We start from the raw sequence: 26,577 nt of genomic DNA, 5'->3' as shown, positions 1-26,577 counted from the left end.
TCCCGGCGAGCGCTGCCCGCAGCAGCCGGACACCGACAGCGCGAGCACGGGCCCGCTGCGAAGAGCAGGCACGCTAGCACTCTTGACACAGGCCAGGGCAAGTGCTTCCATTTAGCCTGGTCACCCACTTCCACACCCTACACAAGAGCACTCATCGTTCTACGTATTCCAAGAGCTCCCTCTCAACACCAGAATTACAGTGCCCGGCTTAAAGCCAAAGGAGAACACAACCTCTGCGCCAGCCTCCCACGGGGAGCAGGAGCAGAGGGGCCCGGGACCGCCCTGCTCCTCACTGATCGCCCATCAACACGGCGAGAGCCCCTGAAGCACAACACAGCATTTACGGGAGTGAAGGAGAAGGCATCCAGGTCACATAACGCGGTGTAAAGCCAAAGTTTCCCGAGCATTTAACTCCAGAAGCACATGAAGAGGATGGTGTTCGGTGGAGTATCCTACAGACGGTCCTCTTGAGTTACGGGAACGACCTTGATCAAAATAGAATGAGAAAGCAGAAAGTTTTTGTACAAGAAAAGATATTTACGATGCGCTAGCCAAACTGTTAGAGCACGTGGAAGGTTAAGTAGACCAACTGTAAGATAACTTTGAGCGTGTGGACAGCTGGCACAAGCCAATTAAAACGGAAAGTTAAAGGCGTGTACAACAGACACTAACTGTAAAGGTAAGTGCCTCGCCAAGACAAGGATCTCTTGGATCACCCACACTGAGAGTCCGTGCCTGGAATCCCTCGGGGCTGGGCTGCAAAGGCAGCCTCCCGAAAGGCAGGATGCACCTGCACTATCTGTGCCACTTCACTTTGGTCCCAGCGCACAGCAGCCGCACGAGGCGGCACTCAGGCTATTTCATTTGCTGGGCAAGGGACTCGCACAAATCCCCAAAAATGAGTGAAAACCCTGCTTTCCAGCACTTCCACGGGAGCACAGGCTTCCAGCCCATTCACATTTAGATCGCAGAGCTCCCCGGTGTCCGAGCACAGGCCCGTGTCCCGACACCAGCGGCTGCGGCCAAGTCTGCGCTGGTGCGTGGGGAGAGCAGGGACCAGCGGGCCCAGCGGAGCCCGAGGAGCCCGAGCGCAGGGCTCGGGTGGTGGGAACCTGCCCTGCCCTGCCCTGCCCAGCCGGGGCTGCCCCGGGCCGGCTCAGGGCACGGTGCGGCGGGAAGGCAGCCGGCTCAGATCAGATGCTCTACATAGAGGTTAGAGAGGCAGAAACAACACCAGTGCCCGGGAAAGGCAATGAGCAGGCGTCGGGCAGCTCCGCGGGATGAGGGAGAGCAGGGGTCCAGCCCTGCCCATGTCAGCAACACACGACTTCTCTGCCCAGGTGCTCCACAGCTTTTCCAAAGCCCTCATCTAATCACGGGCTTATGTCCAGCCAGGCTGGAAGCTCTGCCATGTGGATCCAGCACAGCCTGCGTCTGCTCTCACGACAGGAGTGAGATCTATTTGGAGAGACACAACCATGTTCTTGGCTGCCATACACAACAAGATGAAGACAGCAAGGGAGACGAAATGTTGCACATGGCAGAAATGTGGAAAAGAAGATTGTGTCACAGCCAGATAGCAGAAAGGACAGGAGAGATACCCACACACTGCATGAGATGGGGGCTGCGGCAAAGCCTTGGGACAGCCCCCGAAACACCAGTAGAGACAGTCTGCTGTGCAAGGGTGCTATGTGTGCACGATTCGCACAAGGAAGTCCAGCAGATCAGCCCTTGGCACAGTGACAAGGACAGCAAAGGCACCAGAGCAGGTCCGAGGCCGCAGCAGATGGAAATCGAGGCCAGCGCACATTGGGCAGCGAAGGACGGCGGTGCCCGGCTCAGCGCCTCAGCCCCCGGCATCCTCTCCGCGCCGTTTCCAAACTGGCCGTTCCTGGGAGAGGCAAACGAGGGACCGACAGCCCGAATGCGTGATTTGCCGTTCCCTCCTCACGCTGGGGAGCACCGTGTGTCCCACAGCAGCAGTCTTGCAGTAACGCTGCCGTTCCGAGGCAGAGGAGCAGAGCTGCTCCCGGGGCAGGAGCGCTGCGGTGACCGCGGCTGCCGCGGGCCCCGGCTCCGGCACAGAACGACGCGCAGACCCGCCGCGTGCTTACAACCGCCCTTTACGTCTGTGCAGCTACACCCAGGTCTCCAGAACGTGCAGCAATCCCAGCCCCATTTAAAGTCTTAAGAACACCGGAGGAGCCCCCGCCGCTGCCCACACTGTCCTGTGGCCAGGCCGGCACTCAGCCCCAGTGTCGTGCCAGCGAGGACATCACGGTGCCACCGCCCCACTGGCGCCGAGGTCAAACCCTCCTGCACCACAGCCAAAAATGAGGTCGCCCTCGGCTTTACGGGGCGCTGAGTCCTCTTCTGGTCGGGACACTGAGCGAGGTTCCTTCAGGCCACTCTCCCCCTTCACGCTCTGTGGGAGCCCCAGCGCGTCCCTGAGACAGGACCTGCCCCGTGTCACCCACCGTCACAGCAGCCTGAGGACTGAAATCACACTCCGGGCCAGAAGGAGGAGAGCACTGGAGAGGGCCTGCAGCTGGGACAGCGCTCCAGGACACTGTCCCCACAGGGACAGGAGGGGATGGGCAGCGCCAGTAAGGAGAGAGCCACAGGGGCAGCCACAGCGGGGTGTTCGAGGAGCCCCAACAGGTAAAAGCAGACACAGCAGCCCTGTCTGGCTCTCTGTGTCCTCAGGACACTCGCGAGGCACTTGAGAGGTGTGGGAACAAGGCTCAGGGAGCGTGTGTGTCCCCAGGGAGTGTGTGTGTCCCGAGGGAGTGTGTGTGTGTGTCCCCAGGGAGCGCGTGTGTGTCCCCAGGGAGCGTGTGTGTGTCCCCAGGGAGCGTGTGTGTGTGTCCCCAGGGAGCGTGTGTGTGTGTCCCCAGGGGGCGTGTGTGTGTGTCCCCAGGGGGCGTGTGTGTGTGTCCCCAGGGAGCGTGTGTGTGTGTCCCCAGGGAGCGTGTGTGTGTCCCCAGGGAGCGCGTGTGTGTGTCCCCAGGGAGCGTGTGTGTGTGTCCCCAGGGAGCGCGTGTGTGTGTCCCCAGGGAGCGTGTGTGTGTGTCCCCAGGGAGCGTGTGTGTGTCCCCAGGGAGCGCGTGTGTGTCCCCAGGGAGCGTGTGTGTGTGTCCCCAGGGAGCGCGTGTGTGTCGCCAGGGAGCGTGTGTGTGTCCCCAGGGAGCGTGTGTGTGTGTCCCCAGGGAGCGTGTGTGTGTGTCCCCAGGGAGCGTGTGTGTGTCCCCAGGGAGCGTGTGTGTGTGTCCCCAGGGAGCGCGTGTGTGTCCCCAGGGAGTGCAGTCCCTGGCCAGAGCCCAGAGCAGGCGGGGGACACGGCCACCGTCCCCCACAGGCTGGGGAGCAGAGAGCCCGTCCAGGACACGGCTCCTCTTCCGCAGCCCCGGACTGGGGATGGGGGGCATGAAGAGGCCTCGGACCCGGCCCGAGGAGCCGCTGCCCAGCGCTGTCTGACAGGCTGAACCCAGCACGGAGACTCGGGCTCCGCACGGGCCGCTCGCTCACGGCACCGGCCTGTGAGGGAAGGGCGGATCTGCCCGGGTTTGGCGCGTGTTCCCTCAGCAGAGGCTCAGGGCAGCTCCGGCAGCCGCCATAACCCGAAACACTGCATGAGTCCAGGGCTGTGTCAGCCGCTGCGAAACACCGCACCAGTCCAGGGCTGTGTCAGCCGCCCCGAAACACCGCACCAGTCCAGGGCTGTGTCAGCCGCCCCGAAACACCGCACCAGTCCAGGGCTGCGTGTCAGGCGCCCTGAAACACCGCACGAGTACAGGGCTATGTGTCAGCCGCTCCAAAACACCGCACCAGCCCAGGGCTGTGTCAGCCGCCCCGAAACACCGCACCAGTCCAGGGCTGCGTCAGCCGCCCCGCGCGCTGCACCGCCAGCTCCTCCTGCTCCAAACCTGCCTGAAACCCGTAACAACCACAATAACGCACCGCGCCTGAGCTGCAGACACCAGGGACCCCAAGCAGGACAGCTCCAGGCTGCTGCCCCCAGCCAGCCGGGACACGGATCTCCTCTGCCCACCCCCACATCCATCCCCCTGGGGAAGGGCGGCAAGGGAAAGCAATAAAGAAAAAATACTTTGTGCAGTTCATACAATCAGCTTTGAAGATTCTTTTCTATACCTTCTCAAGAGTTTAATCAAAGTGTGTTTACTGGGTTTCTCCCAGCGAAATGAATCACTTTGGTTACCATGACAGCGCAGCTCGGAGCGGCACAGCCCAGCCCGGCGCTCCCGGCGCTCCCCCTGTGCTGCTGCCCCGTGCGGGGAACGCGCGGCCCCCGGCCCAAAACCGCCCTCGCTGCGCCGGCCCCGCAGCCCCGGACGCGGCTGGGGCTCCCCGGGGACACCGCGGCACCGCGACCACGCTCCAGCAACCCCAGAGACGCCTAATGAGCCGCAGTGTAATCAACGCTCAGCGGTTATTTAGATGTGCCGGCTCAGTGTTAAATATTCATGTAAAAGAGCAAAAGCACGCGGAGTGCAAATGTCTCCACAGCTCCAAGCTGAGAGGCCACATTTACATTTTAATAGTGGAAAATTACAAAGCAAAGCGGGCAGGACGGCGGCTCCCGGCGGCGGGACTGCCCGGGCTCCCCACGCAGCCCGGCCCCAGCAGAGCCCGGCGGGGCTGCCCGGGCTCCCCACGCAGCCCGGCCCCAGCAGAGCCCCGCGGGGCTGCCCGGGCTCCCCACGCAGCCCGGCCCCAGCAGAGCCCCGCGGGACTGCCCGGGCTCCCCACGCAGCCCGGCCCCAGCAGAGCCCCGCGGGGCTGCCCGGGCTCCCCACGCAGCCCGGCCCCAGCAGAGCCCCGCGGGGCTGCCCGGGCTCCCCACGCAGCCCGGCCCCAGCAGAGCCTCGCGGGGCTGCCCGGGCTCCCCACGCCCCACGCAGCCCGGCCCCAGCAGAGCCCCGCGGGGCTGCCCGGGCTCCCCACGCCCCACGCAGCCCGGCCCCAGCAGAGCCTCGCGGGGCTGCCCGGGCTCCCCACGCAGCCCGGCCCCAGCAGAGCCCGGCGGGGCTGCCCGGGCTCCCCACGCAGCCCGGCCCCAGCAGAGCCCCGCGGGGCTGCCCGGGCTCCCCACGCAGCCCGGCCCCAGCAGAGCCCCGCGGGGCTGCCCGGGCTCCCCACGCAGCCCGGCCCCAGCAGAGCCCCGCGGGACTGCCCGGGCTCCCCACGCAGCCCGGCCCCAGCAGAGCCCCGCGGGGCTGCCCGGGCTCCCCACGCAGCCCGGCCCCAGCAGAGCCCCGCGGGGCTGCCCGGGCTCCCCACGCAGCCCGGCCCCAGCAGAGCCCCGCGGGGCTGCCCGGGCTCCCCACGCAGCCCGGCCCCAGCAGAGCCCGCTCCCTGCTCCCCAGCAATGGGAGCCGGAGGCACGGCCGAGGCGGGCAGAGCAGCACCGCGCAGCCCAGCTCCCGGCCCAGAGCTCGCTCGTGCGCTGAAAGGAAACGCAGCCTCACGGCAGCTTTTTAATTGCAAAAGTCACTCTCCGACCATTTCTCCGGCCCCCTCCATCCGCCTCTCAGCTGTGACGCTGTGGCCCTGGCCGGTCCCTCAGGGCCACCCCTCCTGTCCCTCCCTGTCACCCCAGCGAGGGTCTGTCACCCTCCTGTCCCCTCCCTGTCACCTGAGCGAGGTTCTGTCACCCTCCTGTCCCACCTGTCCCTCCCTGTCACCCAGAGAGGGTCTGTCACCCACCTGTCCCACCTGGCCCCTGAGCGAGGGTCTGTCACTCTCCTGTCCCTCCCTGTCACCTGAATGAGGGTCTGTCACCCTCCTGTCCCACCTGTCCCCTGAGCGAGGGTCTCTCTGCCCGTCCTGCTCCGTGCCAGCCCTTCAGATCTTATTGGCATTTGCAAAACCTACATTTTGCCCTCTAAAACCACGAGTTCATCCACCTCGTTCGTTTCCCCACACGCGATGCTGAGCCGCGCTGGCAGCGGAACAGCAACGCGAGACTTCAGCCTCTCCCTCCTCATGGACCCACGAGCCCGAGCCCCCCAGCACCGCGAACTGCCACGGCAAGAGCCGGGCACGTGTTCCCGCTCCTCTGCACCCTGTTCGGTTCTGCTGGGACCGCCAGGCCAGCGCCACCCCCGGGGGAAATCCTGACGGCCGCTCGGACCCGGTACGGGCGGCACACGAATTAACTGTGATAGCAGAAAAACATAGAAATCTAACGCGTATTTCTGATCTGTCTCTGTAAATAATCCCTGCGCACACCTCTGCATCGGCAAAAAACGCAGCCAAGACCAAACCAGAGCGTTTAAGCGTTCCCGCACCAGCCCGAGGACGGCGTGCGCCGCGCCGGTGCGCGTCCCAGCGAGCAGGCGGGAGCCGCTGCGGAGCGTTCACACGAACCGACGACCCAGCGTGCTGCCTCGCTGGCCGGCACCTTAGCACCCCCCCGGCAGCTGCAGGGACGGGAGGCCGCTTTGAGAAGGGCCCCGCGATGATTCCAACCACCATGCAGAGCCTCGCTTCGTGTCACCGCCAGGAAAGCCCGGAAACACGGAACAGGACACTTCTCAGTTAATAACAAGCAATGAGGGTTTCATTTCTATCAGCCAGGGTGGCTTTGAGAGCTCAGATCTCACTGACAAAAATAACGGCTGACATCATAGGCTGGGTGAGACTGCCGGCCCTCTGCTGTTCTCATTGTGGACAACTTACCCGAGCGCGTTTCAACAGACCCGGTAACAACTGTTAAAGGAGAACAACAGCAGTGAGTATTTCCAGTCTTACCCACTGTGTCAGTTCTTGGTACAGGAGTAGTTATATTTCTGTATTTATCAATGGCTTAGCAAAGATACAGGTCATTGGCAGTGAAAGCAGAGGCGACACAGCGGCGGGTGCAACGACGTGGGTCAAACCGCTGTGGTGAGGGTGGTACATTCCAACTGGACACGGGCAAGGAACGTTTGTACACTGAGGGCGGTGAGAGCCTGGCCCAGGTTCCCAGAGAGGTGATGGATGAACCATCCCTGAGACACCTCAGGCCAGGCTGGACGGGCTCTGAGCACCCTGAGCTGGTGCAGATGTCCCTGCCCATGGCAGGGGGATGGGGGGGCTGGAAGGTCCTTCAGCCCAAACCATCTGTGATTCTACAACACACAAGAAAGGGTACGAACACAACGAAATCTCAGGCGTTTGTTGAGACAGGATCATCTCAGGATGCTCCATCACAGCCTGACGGGAGAGGAAGCGCCTGGGAAACACGAGCAGCGGTTGTACAACAGCGGGCTGCTCCTCCAGAGGCAGCGACACCGAAACGACCCGAGTCCCGACACAAAACAGCGGAGAACCGGCTCCGAGCTCAGCGCGGCGAGCACGAGAGCTGAAATAACCAGAGCTATCGGCCCCGGCAAACGGCACCGTTATCTGTTCAGCCACAGGGTATTAGGGAAAAATGCATCTAAATTCAGCCCACACTTCTAAAAATAATGTTAGAAACAGTGAATGTTCAAAATAAAGCCATGCGATGGTTCGGAAGCCGGTCAACCTGATCTATATCAAGAAAATAATGAAATGGAAGCTATTTGTGGTTTGCCAAGGCGACAGTTAGTGTCACGGACAGATCTGTATGCTGGGCAAGAGCTCTCACCAGAATGTTCATGCAGACTGGTGCGAGCTTTACTGTTCTCATCACAAGTTTGCAAACCCGGCCACTCTGGCCTTAAAAATTTATTGTTCCATCACCAGCTTTTTGAGGAATCTTTCAAACCCATGACACAGAGGATCAGATTTCTCCAGTGAGGTCACCCCTGCACAGCCCCACGGACACTGGGGTCCGAGCGCACCCCTGCGGGGCGGCTGGAAGGGCCCTCGGACAAGCGGGGACAGGAGGAGCATCCCCTGGGGACAGGAGGAGCGGCGCCCCGGGGATGGGAGGAGCATCCCCTGGGGACAGGAGGAGCGGCGCCCCACCCGGGGACAGGAGGAGCGCCCCCCTGGCCAGGGTATCTCCCCAAGAGATGAGCAGTGAGCACCTGAGCACACCTCTGCAGGCGCCTGGAGCGGCGGGGCCGAGGCTCTGCGGCACCCGAGACCTCCTGCTGCTGCCGAAGGGGCCCGCGCTGCCCCGCTGCCCCAGAAACCGCGCAGACAGCGCAGCAGCGGCTGCAGAGCAGCCAGGGCGCCACGGGCCACAGGGCGGCTGTGGGGGCACCGGCAAGTCCTCACAACCCAGCCTCTCTGGTCCAACCAAGACCACAGAGCACAGCAGGTGCCACTCATGGCACCCTCTGTCTGACCCAGGAAACACGAGGACAAGTTCAAAACCAGAAACCATGGAACAGCCCAATTCCACAGCCTGCACAAACGTTTCCTACTTGTACAAGCACGCTCTCCCTCTCCAGGTTTGCAGCTCTGAGCTCCCCAGCGCCAGTGACGCGGCCGGGACAGAGCGAGCGGCTCTCGGTCCCTGCGCGCGGGGAGCGTGGCGAAGCCTGAGCGAGCTGTCCTGCACCCACCGGCTGCGAGCGGCCGCCACCAGCCACCCCACACCCACCTTTTGACCCCACAGGGGCGAGCCCGCGGGACGAACACCCCGCAGCACGTGGGGCACCTCGGGTGTCCTTCTGAAACACGGCTGCTGGGTTATCTGCACATGAAATTCAGTTCACACCCTCTGGGCTTGCTCTGCAGTGTAAGACAGAGCACAGCAAGTGGGAACAGCTCCAGCGCAGAGGAACGTCCCCAACCCAGACAGAAACACGGACGAACGCTCCCGGAGCCCGAAGTGCAGCTGCGCGCTCAGGGCTGTCCTGAGAACGGGGCCCAATCTCCCGCGAAGCACCCCTCCTCCTCCAGCGCCCCGCACGGCGGGGCCGCTCCCGCGCTCCCGGCGCTGGGGCCGCCCGGTCCTGCCTCGTGGCCACGCAAGCGCAGCGTCACGCTGGGGCCCCCGGGAGAAACGCTGCGGCTCACAGCGCTGCCCCGACCCCAGCGCCTCAGTGTCCGCGCTCCTTGCGCTGTCGGGGCACAGGCCAGGCCACGGCACCCGGCAACGCAGCCCGTCCTCTGGGCAGAACGTGCCCCTCTCCGTTCCTAATGAACCTCAGGGAACAATCTCTTCTCTCCTGGGAAGTTCATCTGCCAGTTCCCGTGACCCCAGGTGGAAACCATCTGGACCTGCTGGTTTGCTCGAGATTAGTTTGCAACTGTTACCTGACCTATTTTTACATAAAAAGCCATATCTAAAACATGAACAATTCGTTCTACCTGACACGTTTTCATGCCCTTTTTCAATAAAAATAATTGAGCCAGTCAATCACAGACTCAGATTCAATGACAGAGGAACTGGGACTGGCAGGGACCGCTGGGGGTCACCCAGTCCAAGCCCTCTCCCCGCACCAACGGCCACTCCCGGCCACTGGCATCAACGGGGTGGCTCTCTTGTGAGCGCCCTTCGCTGATGTAGTTATAGGAATTCTCAGGCTTTTCCCCATGTCCTTTCTGACTCTTCCACCTCCCCACAAGTTCTCAGCAGCCGTTTACAACCGTCAGCCACAGCCACCTGAGGAAGGAGGTGACAAAGGGTGCCTTGGGGCCAGGGTTCCAGATCCACAGCCCTTCCAAGAGCCAGGCCCGGCACTTGCTGGCTGTTTCTAGCTCCACAAGTCTTTTTTCGGCTGCTGACCTTCTGCGAAGGTGCACACGCCAAGAATCAGCTCTTCACCGCGGTTCCTCCGTGGCTCTGGAGGGCTCTGAACCAATTCCCTTCTCAGAATAGTTCAAGAAAACTCTACAGGTGTTGATTTTGTCTCTGACCTAAAACTGAGTTTTGCACGACACACGTCGCATATCCACAGAAGGCACGCTGTAAGGAAAAGGGCCGACCAGAAAACCCCAAACTACTCCCCCATAAAGAAGCAAGTGCAACCAGAACAGCGGCTCCTTTGCTCATTTACCGATAGCGGCAGCTCCGCGGCCACGGCCGCTGCTGGGACCGAGCTCGCCCGCCCGCGCACCAGCGTGGTCCACAGCCCAGCAGGACCAAGAGGCTTCGGGCAGGAGACGGTTGCACAGAGAGAGATAGCGGTAAAGGGATTTCACAGAAGAGCTGCCCAGAGCTCCTTGGAACAACAGTTCGGTTAATTCTTTAGCTTGGCAGCCTCAGCACTCGTGAGCAAACCCCGGACTGAACAAAGTAACCGGATGCCGATGGCCCCGGGGAAAGTAGCTCTGTCCTGCCGCCCCCAGAGCCAACCAGCCCAGAGCTGCGGCTCCAGCGCCCGCCACGGGCAGAGCCAGGGAATCACGAACGCAGCCGCGCCGCCCCCAGCACACAGCAGGGCCAGAGAGGGAGGAGAGGGGAGGAAGGAAGATCAAACTCACCAACATCAGACTCTTTGTGGGTTTTGATGATTTCAGCCAATTCGAAATTTCCTGCAATGATGGCCACCTGAAAGAGAGGGAGGCAGAGAGGTGAGCGGCTCGGCAGCACCGGCCCCGCGCTCGCTGCCGTGGATCGCGCCAGATGGACCAGTAACAGCTGCTTCCCGCGGGCACGCGGAGCCAACGATTGTTCTGCCTCAGCTCACCCAGTCGGTAACCCCGCGGTGAAAACGCGCTGCCGGCACCGCAGGGACGGCGCGTGGCGACAGCCCGTGCAGCGAGAGGTGCCGAGCAGCTCCGAGACGGCCGGTCCCTCTCCCGGCCCGGCGGTGACCGCCTGGTGCCAGCCAGGAGTTCACACCAAGTCCCGCGGGTACTGACCAAACCTTCTCCAGCCCGAAGCTTCCCAGGGAATCCCGGTGAGCCCAGGAACCGGGACCGACTCGCGCTCGCTCGGGCTGCGCTGGCCGAGCAGCAGCTCAGCTCAGGAAAGCCGCAGCGTTTCAGACCGACGTTAAGTGTTGCTTTGCCTACCACCCATCTCACGGCTTCTCTGCACAGGAAGAACCGCAGAGAACCCAAAGGAACAGGGGAAGCGGGGAGGCTGAACGCGGGTCTGCCACAGAACACTCGGACAACACGGGTCCGTCGCACGGTGGCGGCGCGCTCGGCCCCAGGCACGGCAGAGCGGCTGGGCCAGGCTCCAGGAGGGAAGCGCCTGAGCCGCAGCCGAGAGCCCCTTCCAGGAGAGCGCGGGGAAGCAGAACGGACCCTGCACGCCGGTGGCCTGCGGGCGCAGGGACTCCCACACAGACCTCTCCTACCGTGTGCAGCCTGACTACGAGTCAGCCTCTTCATTCTGTGAACACGACGGCCTGGGTGAGCCCCTGTGAGCAATCCCTGATAAACAGGTGAGCTGTATGGCAATGGTTTTACTACCCAGAGGTCAGTGGATGAGCCCAATTTAAACTCAGGATTAGTCATTTAGCTTAAGTAGATGCACACTGAATGTAATGGATTATTTAGAAACACAAGGTTGTGTGATTTTTAATATACTCCTTGATTCATGTTACTTGGTAAATTAGATTCACTAAAATTTTAAGCTGTAAGGTCCTACTTGTATTTACCAAAAGCAGCTACAGACTACACTGAACGCCTGCAAGGGAAAGTCCAGCTCGCACTTTGCTGGGAGAAATGGGACTGACTGGGAAGACAACGATGGAGCCAACGCGGAGACATTCCAGGCACCTGCAGAGCTGAGAAGGAAGGATTTATCCAGACCAAACAGCACCTTCGAGGACACAGACCAAACCCAGTGTCAACAGCTGAACCAAACACAGGCCCACGTGGAGTCGGGAAAAGGGTCCGATGGGGAGCAAAGGACCCGATGGCAAAATTTTGCTATTGGATTGAATCTCAGTGTGAATGGTCTGTAAAGATATAACAGTTCATAGTTTCCTATGCGCGGGTGGAGCTGTGCGCAGGTACGTGGTTTGAGCCAGCCCTGCTGCTATTCTGCTCCATTAAAGCTTTTCTTTTCCGAGGATTCTGTTTCCTGCAAGTCTGCTCTGCACGCGGTTACGGGTGTCCCTGAAAGTTCGCATTCAGAGCTCTACGTACAGGCTCCGGAGCCAACGGTATCAGGGAAGGAGCATCGTGAATGTTTCCACGGTGCCGACACGGCCTCGCCGGAGAGTTTGGCTCCGGGGCTTCAAAACAGTCCCGGCAGCAAACGGTCATCAGGGAAAGAAAACGCCTGAGCGTCTGCTTCATACACGGATACAGGCACCCGAGAGAAGGGCAGCAGCTCCGGCCTGGTACATCTCCCCATGCAGCAAATAGCACAGCAAACCCGCCACCGCGCTCTTTAACATCGCGCCTCTCTTTAAGAAACCTAAACCCTAAAAGCACTCCCCGTGACACTTGCTCCCCAAACCGCTCCTGCAGGTGCCACGTGCTGGGAACGCGGGACAGCGGCGTTCTGCACAACGGGGCTACGCGTGTGAAAGGAGACAGAGCGAAGCACTAAGACTTCAGCTGACAGAGCAGGGACTCTTGGCTGATGTCTTACGTGTCCAGGGAAACAGCCCAAGGCAGCGCCGCACGGCGGCCGCCAAGGCCCAGCAGCGCAGCACTGCAGAACAACGGGCAGAACCGTCACTTTAACACGTGAGCCTGGCCCAGGCTGCCCAGAGCGGGTGTGGAGTCTCCTCCGAGCCATCCCAGCCCCTGGGATGCTGTGTGATCTGCTCTGGGACCCTGCGGGAGCAGGTGGGGCTGGGGACCCGCAGAGCTGCAGCACTAACAGCTGGGGGGCTGCTGGGACAGAACCGCGGTGACACCAGCAGGAGCACACGGAACCCAGCACTGGGCCTCGAGGAGCTGAACGGGTGCGACACGCACCCGCCATCGATCCCCACAGGTGTCACACACCCGCCATCGACCCCCAGCAGGTGTCACACACCCACCATCGACCCCCACAGGTGTCACACACCCGCCATCGACCCCCAGCAGGTGTCACACACCCACCATCGACCCCCACAGGTGTCACACACCCGCCATCGACCCCCGCAGGTGACGCGGGTTCCAGGGCCACACCAGGCTGCTCTGGAGCTGCCGGCCCAGTCCTGCGTTCGACGGGAGCCGCAGCCACCGCCGCCCTGCGCCCCTGCACCCCAGGCCCTGCTTGAGCCCCCGCGGCACCTGCAGCTGGATCGAGAATGAGAAGCAGCTGGATGGGGAATGAGAAGCAGCTGGATTGAGCTGATTCTGGGCAAAAGCGAAGTGCTGCTGCTCGGAGCATGAGAACACGTGTGAGAACAGGCCGGGACGAGGCTGCTGGCTCTGCCCGTCCCTGCTGGAACCGTCACCCCCTTTTCTTCCCGGGGGGGGCTGGTACTCGAGAGCAGCGTATGGATGGTATCGATGGGGCAGCAGGAGCCGAAGCCCAGAGCCAGGGCCGGGAGCAGCTCCGGCGCCCAGCGCTCCTGCCCTCCCACCACAGCAGCTTTTAGAAATACGAGCTTCGTTTGCATGTACCACTAACTTGTGACGAAGGGATATATTTAACGCGGTGACTCAGAGCAGCACGCACACCTCTCCACTATCACCCTTTCTCAGCAGAAATAGTCTCACTATCCTCAGCCCCACAATGTTTATGTGCATTTATTTCATTTTCCGAGGCCCAGAACCCTGCCCTGCTCCCCGGCTGGAGCTGGAAGCGATCGGTGGCGGCTGCAAGAAAGACCCTTTCCTCCTGCAGTTGGGAAACGAGGCCACCACAGCACAGACAAACCGAGTCACAGGTGCTTTCCCCCGGGCTCGCTTCAAACGGCCATCTCCACAGCTCGGTCCTCACACACAGCGACAACGTCTGCCCTCCCAAAGTCATGTTCTCTGAGCAGGCAAACAAACAGAGGGGCGAGTGACCTGAATTCGGGCAAATCTGAAAGGAAAAACAAGCAAACTGACAACATTTAGAAAAGGCGTTTGAGCTTTGAAGTTCCTCAAACAAACAGCATGAAAAATCCTAATTCCGAGTACAAATGATGAGTTTATCAGATGTAAGTCTCGGGAATAATTCCCAAAAGGCCGGTGAACCTTGTGCTGCGCAGGAGCCGCTCCGCGCACGGCTGGAGCCGCTGTCCCCGCACGGCTGGTGCTGCTGTCCCTGCTCTGGCTGCGCCGGGGCCGGTGACACCACGGGACACACGCCTGCCATTAAACACCGCAGGTGACACACACCCGCCATGAACCCCCACAGGTGTCACACACCCGCGATCGACCCCCGCAGGTGACACACACCCGCCATCGACCCCCAGCAGGTGACACACACCCGCCATCGACCCCTGCAGGTGACACACACCCGCCATCGACCCCCAGCAGGTGACACACACCCGCCATCGACCCCCGCAGGTGCCACACACCCGCCATCGACCCCCGCAGGTGACACACACCCGCCATGAACCCCCGCAGGTGTCACACACCCGCCATCGACCCCCGCAGGTGACACATACCCGCCATCGACCCCCAGCAGGTGACACACACCCGCCATCGACCCCCGCAGGTGCCACACACCCGCCATGAACCCCCACAGGTGTCACACACCCGCCATCGACCCCCACAGGTGACACACACCCGCCATCAACGCCCGCAGGTGTCACGCACCCGCCATCGACCCCCACAGGTGACACACACCCGCCATCGACCCCCGCAGGTGACACACACCCGCCATCGACCCCCACAGGTGACACACACCCGCCATCGACCCCCGCAGGTGTCACACACCCGCCATCGACCCCCACAGGTAACACACACCCGCCATCGACCCCCGCAGGTGACACACACCCGCCATCGACCCCCACAGGTGACACACACCCGCCATCGACCCCCCGCAGGTGTCACACACCCGCCATGAACCCCGCAGGTGACGCGGGTTCCAGGGCCGCACCAGACCACGCTGCATGAGGCGCCGGTGAGGAAGGCAACCTCACAGACACCCTGGGGAGGGAGGAGACCCCGCTGGGCACGTGCTCCAACCCAAGCTGCAAAAGCAAAGGAGCCGGAAGGATTCCGCACAGCGCTGCCAGCTCCGCGGGGGCTCGGCGCACAGCGGGGGCACAGTCAGCGCTCCCATGCACCCTCAGCACCTGCACCCTGCACCCAGCATCCGGCACCTGCACCCTGCATGCCAGCACCTGCACCCTGCACCCCAGCACCTGCACCCCAGCGTCCCGGCACCTGCACCCTGCACCTGTACCCCAAGTACCTCAGCACCTGCAACCCAGCACCTGCACCCTGCACCCCCAGCACCTGCACCCTGCACCCCCAGCACCTCAGCACCTGCAACCCAGCACCTGCACCCTGCACCCCCAGCACCTCAGCACCTGCACTCTGCACCCCCGGCACCCTCACCCAGCACCCCCCGTGCTGGCGGAGCCGTGCGGACCCTGCACTACAGACCATGCCCTGAACGGCATGTTAGAAGCAAGAGCTTTTTAGGGACGGCTAGACAAGAAAAGGAAGTCTCAAGGACAGAAATGCCTGAACTTTTAGTATTTCACAGCCAGCAACTTGAGCGGCTGTACACCACAGTGGGACGAATTGGTGACGGTCAGAAAAGCCACTCTGACTTGCCCACAGAAGCCCAACGACCCACTTTGAAGCAGCCAGCCGGACGCCCCCATCCAAACGCGTTAACATCGCAGCCAGGTTCCTCCTCTGGGTGCTGCCGGGGACAGCGGCCGCGCAAAGGTCATTTCTCACCGCGGTTTGCGCTGGTGCCACAGACCAGGCTACGGAAATACACGCTCAGGCTGCACAACCAGCTACGGCTCCGGCACAGGGTTATTTTCTGAAATGCCTGAGTCATTCCACAGCACGATACGAAAAGTGACAACGCTTTTTAATCTAACAGCTATTCGCCTATTTTTATCTTTTTAGGCAAACTCGGTAATTTCTAAAAGGAAGGAGGGACACCCGAAGGGGCCGCGCGGCACGTAACGCCAGCGCGCTGGGGAGGCCTGGAGAGGTAACAGCGGAAAACTGAAAGATCACTCAAATATCCCCTGTAGGAGTAATGGCGGTGAGACCTCACCCAGGTCTGCGGGTGCCAGCGCTGCACAAACACCCCTCGCCAAAGAGAAACAAGGACAAGGGCGTGCTACGCTGCATGGGCCCTGAGACAGTCCCCAGCCCTCCTGGTGACACCGAGCTCGGGTGACACCGATGAGGACCCACCAGGACCAGCAGCACATCACCGAACCAGCACCGGCCCGCAGAGCGCGGGCACCCAGGTGTGGAGAACCAAAGCACCCGTCTCAGGGCCCGCGGCCACCGGCACGGCCGGCACCGCTCACCAAACGAGAATCGACCTGCGCAGAGGCCGGTCAAACAACTCCAACCCACGGCACTGCCCTCGCCCTTCACCCTGCGCCCGACTCCACAACGGTGTTCAGCGTTTCTTGTGCTGAGCTGTCGCTGTATGTTCACACTAAAGCACCCGTTACCTCCTTGCGCCGAGGCGTGATGTGCTATGGTGACGATGGAGCTCGGGTGGATGTACTGAGCCATGGGAAGACACTGTGGTTATCTGCCCCAAGGGGCAGGGCGCTTCAACAAGGGCGAGGATGAGGTCACGTTCTGATCGAGCTGATCAGAGTTCTGATCGAAATGATCAAGCAGGACCCCAGAGGAGGCACCTCCAGGCTCCCGCAGACCAAACGCCGTGACCCCTCTGCACCCGCTGCCACCAGCCCGTGACCGTCACGCGCTGCAGACGTGGACCTGCAGAGGCCCAGGGCAGGGACACCAGCTGCAGGAGAGGCCGCGGTCCCACCCCGTGTGACAGGGTGACAAACTCGCACGGCTGGTGCTGAGCCCAGCCCAGCACATCCTGGCTCAGCCCAGCCCGGCTCCAGCGCCCGGTCCCGTGGGGCTGCTGAGGAACCACGAGCCACACAAAAGCTCATCGAGATCTTCACAACGTGGGAAGATAAAGGAAGAGTGGGAAGTGAAGAGATCGAGTTCAGCAGCAGGAGTTTCCATTCTGGATGGTACCTTCAAAAGGGAGTCACGTGAATGAGGGTCGGAACACCGAGCGGGTGCCAGAGTAGCTCTGAAAATGCTGACATGTTCCCGTATTTTCACAAGAAGCCCACACCCCCACGGGCTGAACCTCCAGCGAGGAGGTGACAGACCTCCCAAGTCAAGCCACCGCCGCGGCTGCTCCGCGTTCAGCACGCCGTGCTCTCAGAGCTGTCTCAGTCGCAGACCACAACAGCCAGACAAGTCCAGAGCTTCCCAGTTACCACCCACACGTGCGACAGGCAGAAAAGGCAGCGGGAGCGGCGCTGGAGCGGGCGCCGGGGCGGGACGGGGGAGATGCCCCAGCAGCAGCTCCCGCAGGCGCTGCAGGGCAGGCAGCGATGGCCAGCGGCGCTGGGCACGGCCCGGCAGAGCTGCAGGGAGGGCTCCGGCGGCCAGGCTGGTGCCGCGATACACCAGAGCCGCCCAGCAGCCCTCGGACCCGAGAGGCATCTGCCGGCAGGCCAGACCGGCGTCAGCTATTTCTGCGTCACTTCACCCAAGACTCCTCCAGTTACCGAGGCTTCCCACGGCTGATGACCTGCGACCTGCCCGTTACCCCAGATAACAGAGAGCAGAATGATTCTTTTTAATCATTGCATTTTATTTAGCCAGGCAGCACTGCTATGTGTCTGCACTGTTTTCAAAGCCGTCCCCCTCTCCTTGGCCGGGCAGACTCCAAGCGTGTTCTATATTTGTTCTAGGCCTCCAGCAGTCTGGCAGCCCTACCGGGCCAACCCTGCCGCTCGCATACGGCAGCTCCATCTGGGCCGCCATACGAGCCGGAGCTCTAGATACGTTCCAGCATGTGTGCTGCCATCACACCGCACAGATGCAGCTCGTCTGATGCTCCCGGGAGCGTCACCGGGTCAGTGACGGTGTGACAGACCCAACACCTCCCGGAGCGACAGGCGGCGCTCCTGCGCGGGACAAGCGCAGCCCCGAGCCCGCCCGCCCTGCTGCAGGCACACAGGGCCCAGCTTCTCTTTCTATCAAGAAGCCAGAACTTCTCTGCATATTTTCAGTTATGGTTGTTCACACCTTTTCTCTTCGCTTCACAAGTCCTTTTTTTGTCCACAGAATCACAGCTGGTTTGGGTTGGAGGGACCTTCAAATGTCCCCCATCCCCCTGCCATGACAGGGACATCTGCACCAGCTCAGGGTGCTCAGAGCCCGTCCAGCCTGGCCTGGGGTGTTTCGGGGATGGTTCAGCCACCCCCTCTCTGGGATCCGGGCCAGGCTCTCACCACCCGTAGCTGCGGTTCCCTTCCAAATGTCCCGTTTGTTACGGTATCTCTTTGCTCACCTGGTTGGCTTTCCTGCTGCTGGAAACACTTTCAGAAGCACCACAATCCTGTACAAGTTGTGCAGCACCAGAAGTGTTACCCACCCTCACAATATCCAGGTTGTTTTGCAGAATCTTCACAGGGACTGTGTGTGGTACATTGAGAATACTGATGGATAGTTACCATCTAGAATGTCTTTCTGGATTCTTTTTCCTGCATACCCTATGCCAATTTTGACATCATAGGCTCTAATTAGATTTTATTCTTGTTTTACTGATAACTTCCCTAGTTTTGGGAAAGTAAATCACATTAAAAGCAAAAAGCGTAGTACACAGATGGACCGACAAGCCCATGAACTCGGCTGGCAGAAGCAGCGATGTCTGGGATCAGAGAGACAAAACCAGCACGGTCTGGTACAAACCGACCCTTGGAACCACGAGATCCAGTGCATAGATAGAGGTGGAGAACAATCGGCCGACACGGTGCAGCAGAACCCAACGCGGGGTAACAGCGGAAACCCCAAACTGAGCACACGTCAAGGAAATTGTGACATTGCATAAAGAAAGATGTCATTTTAGGAGGTATTAACCAGATGGCAAAGACCCATCTGGACTGACACATGCGGTGCTGGGACAAAGGTCTTTGGGAAGGAGGCAAATGAATGGAAAGCACCAAAGCTGGAACTTTGGACCCCTGAGGAAAGACGGACAGAAGTGGGTTCGCTCACCTTAAATCTTAAAAGACTATTAAAAAAATGTTGGTGATGGCTTAACCCAGCAGTTAGTGCTGGAGGGACAGGAAACGTGCAACGCTGCCAAGACCTCTGACTGAAGCCACAGAAACTGCTGGCTGTCTCAGCACAGAGGAGCCTTGAGGAAACCCCCGGGCAGAAACAGCTCCAGGGCTGCTCTCCTGCTCGGAGCGGGCAGAAAGAGCGCCAGCCCGACCTCCGCGGGGGACACCTGTGCCCAGGAACGCATGGCACGACACACCTGCCTTTCCCCATGACAGTATATCTAGACTGCATCCAGAAGATACATATATATATGTGCATGTGATTTGTTATATTCAATTTACCCTGCTCTACGTGTATTTGTTACTGCAGAGGTGCCACCGAGCAGGACGTTGCGCAGGGCATCGCTCAGGCCCTCGGTCCAGAGCAGCCGCGTGCCGGTGACGAGCCCCAGCCCGGCCGGGGCAGAGCCTGGGGACACGGGGACACGGGGACACGTGTTAGCGGAGGAGCCCAGAACACTGTGGGGAGGAGAAACTGCCTTGGAAAGCAGGGACACACACCGGGGGTAAACCACAGGGATAAACGCTTGGAACAAGAACTGCAGCCAAAAAGATGAATTAAGAGTACCAGTTAGAAAAGTGTGCAAATCCAGCGCTGCGTGCTGCAGAACCCGCGCGGACGCCCAGCGCTGCGCCGGGAGCCGGGGCACAGGAACAGAGCAGGATTCACCACGGGGACACCAAAGAGGTCCAGCAGAGCCTGGCCCAGGCTGCCCAGGGGGTTGTGGAGTCTCCTTCTGTGCAGACATTCCAACCCGCCTGGACACCTTCCTGTGTAACCTCATCTGGGTGTTCCTGCTCCATGGGGGGATTGCACTGGATGAGCTTTCCAGGGCCCTTCAACCCCTGACGTTCTGTGTGATTCCCTGAAGAGCCATGCTGCCGGCCATGAGCTGTCACCCGCACACCAGCGGGGCTGTCACACGTTTGCTCATCGGAACCACTGAGCTCCGCGGGACGCACACGCGGGGGGTGGGGATGCGCACACGCGGGGGGTGGGGATGCGCACACGCGGGGGGTGGGGATGCGCACACGCGGGGGGTGGGGATGCGCACACGGCACCCAAAGCTGCCGGGCACACAGACGCCGCCGCCGCCCGTGGAAAACACCCCCACGCTGGCCATGCCCGCGAGCTCCCTCATCACTGACAGCCGATCTCAGCTGAAACCGCGCTCCTCAAGTCTGGACTGCGAGAAAGCTTTTGGTGATTCTGAAGTGTAAAGGTTAGAAGCAGCCGGGTTTCTGCGTTACCTGATCGTCAAGGACAACAAAGAGCTTAAGCACAGACAACAGATTTCTCAGAGATCCTGAACTTTGATAAACTGTATTGCTGAAAGTTAACAAATATACTTTTAAAGGCCAAAAAAATAATGTCTTCCCACTCAGAGAGCAAATGCATTAAGTCTGAGGAAGACATGTTGTGGTTTCAATAAATACCAGGTTGAATAACCACTCCAAGCGGTAACAGGAACTCCACACCTCCATACATTATTTTAATTTCCACTACCGTAGAACTCGAGAGCGAAATCAGTTGGCTCGGCACACACACAAACCCACCGCCTCACAACCCAAGTGCTGGACAGCAGAGCGGACGGGGAGGACGAGGTTACCGCTGCACTGACAAGGAAAGTACGGAGCTTCTTAACAAAACCCCGCCATAGACGTTCCCGCAGCAGGCAGAGCCCTCGGCGCCGCTCGGGTGTACGGATTCGGAACACGTCAAGCGGCACATGTGGTTTCTGTTTTATGTGTCGAGGAACAACAGCCGCTCGCAGGAGTTTACAGCTGAGCTCACCACACTGAAAAACACCCCCTCGCTCCAGCAGCTCCTCCCCAGTGTCTCCAACACCCAACACTCACCTACACTAGCAGCATTACATTTATTAGTTTCTATGACATCACGAGCTATGTCATCAGTAAGTTAGAAATCCAAACGCTCTCAGCTAAAATTTAACTTTAATTAGAAAAGAACCACAGTTAACTGAAGACATTCCTTAACAAATCACTCCGTTTGAGAATATTCCGTTGCCTGGGCAACGTGACTGCAAATTGCGGAGTTCAGACCGTGATGTCTACTTTAAAGCAACAAGATACAAATCTCCAAAGAAAACCCATCTAACAACCTGCTAGTGCTGTTCCAGAAAGCTGAGACAAACGGAGCATTGGGACAACGTCCGAGCGCAGACCTCAAGGGTTCTGGGAGAGCACTGGAGCTGTTCTGAGGCGCAGTGACGGGACAGTGCAGCAGAGCTCGGGAAGGCTGGGGCGCCCGGGGGACACGGGCGGGGAGCAGCAGGAGTGGCAGCACCGGCAGGAGCCAGGGGAGCCACGAGCTCCAGCACCGCGACCAGCGGTTGGTGGCTTTGCCCCGAGCTCTTTGCTGCACAGCTCACCAACATCAGGAGCAGACAGCACCAAACCTGCCTTGCAGCTCCAGGCTGGGCACAGAGCGGCTGGACAGCAGCCGGGCAGAAAGGGACCCGGGGGGACTAACGGACAGGAAGCTCAGCATGAGCCAACAGTGTGCCCAGGTGGCCAGCAGGGGCAACAGTGTCCTGTCCTGTATCCAAACCAGCGTGGTCAGCAGGACAAGGGCAGTGACCTTTCCCCTGTGCTCTGCATTGGGGAGGCCACATCTGGAGTGTTGTGTTCAGCTCTGGGCCCCTCAGCTCAGGAAAGAGATTGAAGTGCTGGAGGGTCCAGAGAAGAGCAGCAAGACTGGGGAAGGGACTTGAGCACAAGCCCTATGGGGAGGGGCTGAGGAGCTGGACTTGTTTAGTCTGGAGAAGAGGAGGCTCAGAGCTGAGCTCAGCACTGTCTAGAACTACCTGAAGGGCAGTTGTAGCCAGATGGGGATTGGGCTCTTCTCCCAGGCATCAGCAATAGGACAAGGGGCCATGGGCTTCAACTCTGCCAGGGGAAATTGAGGCTGGAGATGAGAAAGCAATTCTGTGCAGAGAGTGGTCAGGCATTGGAATGGCTGCCCAGGGAGGTGCTGGACTCACCGGCCATGGAGGTTTTGAACTGAGATTGGACATGGCACTTAGTGCCATGATCTGGTCAATGGGCTGGATTTGGACCAAGGGCTGGACTGGATGATCTCTGAGGGCTTTTCCAACCCAGTCCATGCTGTGATTCTGTGAAACCGGCAGGTCACTCAGGTCTCACAGAACCACCACGCGGTATCCAGGGCGTTATCTGCCTGCGTGCCGGGTTCCGCACTCAGGTTATGAACCACCGATACTATCGGCAGTGCCAGAGATCTGCAGGCGTGAGCTGAGCCGCAGCCAAACGGCGCCGGAGCAGCCCCTGGTGCCGGCCACGGCTCGTGCCCGCCGGCAGCCCTCGGCAGAGGGGCGGTGCAGCCAGCTTTGAACGCACCCACGGGAGCGGACGCTGCCCTATCCACCAGGAAACGCAGATTTACCGTCCAGAAGAACACCGGGAAAGCAGGTACTGTGTAAACAGAGACGGTCAACAATGGCCATTCGTAAAGAGCGAACCAAATTCAAGGCATCCAAGTCCCGTCCAGGCGAGGGAGCGGGCAGGCTCTGCGAAGACGCTGAAGACACGTAGCTGTCTTCTGCAAGACTTCTGACAGCCTTCTATGCCGATCTCAGAAACAACAGAAATTAAATCTGGCTGAAACTCCTGCCAAGCGCTGAAAAACTGATGAGAAAAGTAATTTGTGACTGTCAGACTACAAATGTACGCTGAACGGATTCCACAGGAGCCGACCCAGGTTCAGCAGGACTCAGTCTCACCATCGGCAGAGGGATGATGCACTGCAGAATGTGCTTATTAAGCTCCTAGGTGTGACCAAGCAGGAAGGAGATGCAAAGTCAGAGTATTATAATTGAAATGATTGTTGGAAACTCAAGAAATAAGTGTGGGGGTGAAGATTTAGTCTCAAGAGACAAATGCAACGGCAGTTTATGTACAGGGATTGCAGGAGATGGGTCAGCCTGTGGCAGTGTCCAGCTGTGGCCCCTCAGTTCAGCAGGACAGGGAACTGCTGCAGAGAGTCCAGCGCAGCCACCAAGATGCTGCAGGGAGTGGAGCATCTCCCGTGTGAGGAAAGGCTGAGGGAGCTGGGGCTCTGGAGCTGGACAAGAGGACACTGAGGGGGGACTCATTCATGGGATCAATATGGAAAGGGGCAGTGTCAGGAGGATGGAGCCAGGCTCTGCTGGTGACAACCAGGGACAGGACAAGGGGCAGTGGGTGCAAACTGGAACACAGGAGGTTCCACTGAAAGAGGAGAAGAAACTTGTTGGGGTGAGGGTGTCAGAGCCTGGCCCAGGCTGCCCAGGGGGTTGTGGAGTCTCCTTCTGTGCAGACATTCCAACCCGCCTGGACACCTTCCTGTGTAACCTCATCTGGGTGTTCCTGCTCCATGGGGGGATTGCACTGGATGAGCTTTCCAGGGCCCTTCAACCCCTGACACTCTGGGATTCTGTGATTCCTCGAGGTTCACCAGGAACAGGAGCCCATGGGCACCAGGTACAACACAGGGAATTTTGCCCGGGTGTAACAAGGAGGCTCCTCAGCAGGAGGACGCTGAGCAGGGGCAGGAGCCCCAGGTGGGACCCCGGGGGGTTCCAGCCCCAGCAGCCGCGGGTCCAGCCGAGCAGGGGACGTCCCCGCGTCTCCATCCGCAGCACCAGCGCGGCTCGGGGAGCCCGGAGCTGGGACTGCAGCACCACCAGCTGAAAGTGAGTCAGCCAAGTCACGCTGTGGCAGAAAAAGGAAAACATAGCAGGATTTACAGTGAGCAGCCTCACCCCCAACACGTGCAGCGTAACCCCAGCGCTCCGCGGAACAGGCTGCTTTCAGCTGCAGACGGCTGCTTTGGGAACAGAGTTAAACAAAAGATACGGAGAGACTGCAGAGCGGGTCAATAGCAATGACCACATTATGCTTTCAAGGGCCTGTGAGCTCTGGGACGTTCACCCAGGGAGCAGCGATCGGGTGGGGAAGAGGTGACCTGACTGCAGAAGCAGAGAACAGGCAGCGAGGACAAAAATAACCTGTTCTCAGTAACAGGGAAAAGCAACAGGCTTAAAACTCAACAGGAAAGATCCAGGTTAGATGTCAGAAAACACTGAGAGGAAGAGTGAAGCGTGGGAGCAGCCCAGCCCGGGACGGGGCGCACGAGCAGGGGAGCAGACACCACGGCACCTTCAGACAGAGCCGACCCGGGGACGCGGCAACGGAGCCCAAACCGGCCCCCCGGGGCCCTTTCAGCCACGGCTTTCTGGAGCCTTCCCCGCAGGGACCCGAGCGAGGGGGCGCAGGAAGGGTCCTGACCCACGGCGGGGGTGCTCCGTGGGGCCCCGACCCCGCCGCGGGGGGGCACTCCGTGGGGCCCCGACCCCGCCGCGGGGGGGCACTCCGTGGGGCCCCGACCCCGCCGCGGGGGGGCACTCCGTGGGGTCTCCTGCAGCACCCTCACTGCGGGACGGGACAGGGCCGGTTGTGCAGGGCTGACGAGGCGGGTGAACTGGCTGGACCAGCAGCTCCAGGGCGGGGATGGGCCACACGGAGCTCAGCCGGTGGCCGGTTATGAGCCCATTCCCAGGGACGGGAACAGCGGCTGGTCCCGTTTGGTATGGCAGTGGCCAGCAGAGTGACAGGAGGGACATCACTGTCACCAGCCCGGGAGCACCAGTGTTACATCCTGCCTGGGGGCTGCAGCCGCCCCGTGCTCAGCACAGGACGGGAAACGGAGCCCCTGATGTCCTGGGGATCCCGGGGCCCTCAGACCCAGCAGCACCCTCGGGCAGGGACCGGCTGACAAAAACCTCGGTACGTGCTCGGGCTCCAGGAGCGATCGGCGTCGCTGGAGCTGCACAAGTGACAGAGCGCCGCAGCCATGGCGGCTCTGCGCCAGCACAGCCCGCACCAGCCAACAGGAAACCGTGTCCGCTCACAGCACAACTGCCTCCAAATCAACCAAACAGAGCACCACAGAACCACCAAAAACCACCACCCTCCACCAAAACTGACACCAGCACCATCGCTGAGACACGGGACAAGGGCCTGCGACCTGGGCCAAGCGACACGACTGGTGGAGAACGCAGACGAGACGCCTCCCCAGAGAGGGCACAACGGTGGCATAAAGCACCTTCCGCCACTGCTGGGAACGGGGGATCGGAGCAACACACGGAGAAAGAAAGACGACCTGCACCCACGGGGGCACAGGTGTGAGCCAGAAACACCCCCACACCCCACCCACTTCCCTCCGAACCGCTGCAGGAACTCAGGTTCATTGCCACCACCCTCTCCTCCCGAGTCTGAACACAAAAGGCACCACAGCCCGTCACTTCGGGCCCTCCTCTGCCGCAGCAGCCGGTGCCGCGGGCGAGGGGGCGCAGGGGAGCGCACGGCACAGCTGCTCCAGGGGCCGCACAGCCTGACGCTGCCATCCCGAACCCGGCCCGGCGCCGCCACCCCAACCCGACCTTGTGAACACGGCATCTCAGCTCCCCAGGAGGAGCCCAGCGCCGCAGGGGGTTCCGGGCCACCCCGCGCAACGAGGATGCAGATTTGCGTCGGGGAAGATAACCCAGCAGATTACAACCTCTAAACCCTCTGAATGACTCTGTGCTATCTGGAGCCATCTCAGGGCGCTGACACCAAGATACCATCTCCACAGCCCTTCCCACAAGTACCGCGTGTTCTCTTTCCCACCCCAGCAACCACGCCGGTGTCAGAACGAACGCCCTGAACCGGGGTTCGCTCCGCTAAGCGCCGTGCCCGCCGTGCCCGCGGAGGCTCGGCCGGGCTCGCTGCCTCACCTGGAACGCCGTCTGGCTGTTGTAGTTGCGGATCTCTTTGCTCGCACCGCGGAAGAGGAGGACCCGGGCGCAGCTCTCCTGCAACGGGAAGAGCAGTGAGCGTGGCACCGGCGCCCTGCGCTGCCCTCAGAACCCAGAGACCAGCAGCAAGAACTTTGGGCCGTTTGTGAGAGGGACAGGACCCCAGCCCACAAACCTTCCCCAGCACAGGCTAAAGGCCACAGGATGTGCCCAACAAGCCCCACCCCAGGCATGTGCCCCCTCAGGTTAAACGTGAGCACCTGGGCAAATTAGCACCCACCTCAGACTAAGTGTGAGCACCTGGGCAAATTAGCACCCACCTCAGACTAAGTGTGAGCACCTGGGCCAAATCAGCACCCACCTCAGACTAAGTGTGAGCACCTGGGCCAAATCAGCACCCACCTCAGACTAAGTGTGAGCACCTGCTCCCAGGCAGCCCTCTCCACCCAGGCAAAGCGCTCCCTTCCCACGGGGAGCAGGGGCTTGTTGAGAAGTAGAACCAGAGGAAAAATTACAGAACAGTAAATCAACAGTAATTCAGGCAGTAAATCAGCAAAACCTCTTGGGAACAGGAACAGATTAACTCCCGGACTCTTCTCCAGCCACCTGCCCCTTGAGAAATCCCAACCCAGGCTGGTGCTCCAAACACAAAGAGCCTCGTCCCCGTGGATGCCGCTCAGAGGAACGTTTCTGGGGGGGACCAGCACCAGCAATGAGGAGAT

At 60.6% G+C, this 26,577-nt stretch overlaps 1 protein-coding gene across 1 annotated transcript in view; it reads right to left on the bottom strand.

Moving 5' to 3' along the window:
* SHANK3 (SH3 and multiple ankyrin repeat domains 3) overlaps positions 1-26,577 on the bottom strand; it is a gene marked incomplete at both ends in the record, with an annotated part of 330,722 nt that overhangs the window by 231,264 nt on the left and 72,881 nt on the right. Inside the window, 2 exons of the mRNA XM_080358124.1 lie at positions 10,369-10,435; positions 25,835-25,912. Of these exons, the coding sequence (XP_080214250.1) occupies positions 10,369-10,435; positions 25,835-25,912 (145 nt within the window). The remainder of the gene's footprint in view (positions 1-10,368; positions 10,436-25,834; positions 25,913-26,577) is intronic.

The sequence above is a fragment of the Nesoenas mayeri genome (genome assembly GCF_963082525.1).
Source record: "Nesoenas mayeri genome assembly, chromosome: 1".
Classification (NCBI taxonomy): domain Eukaryota; kingdom Metazoa; phylum Chordata; class Aves; order Columbiformes; family Columbidae; genus Nesoenas; species Nesoenas mayeri.
Note: the sequence above shows the minus strand (reverse complement) of the source record. Positions and strands in the feature narration are given on the sequence as shown.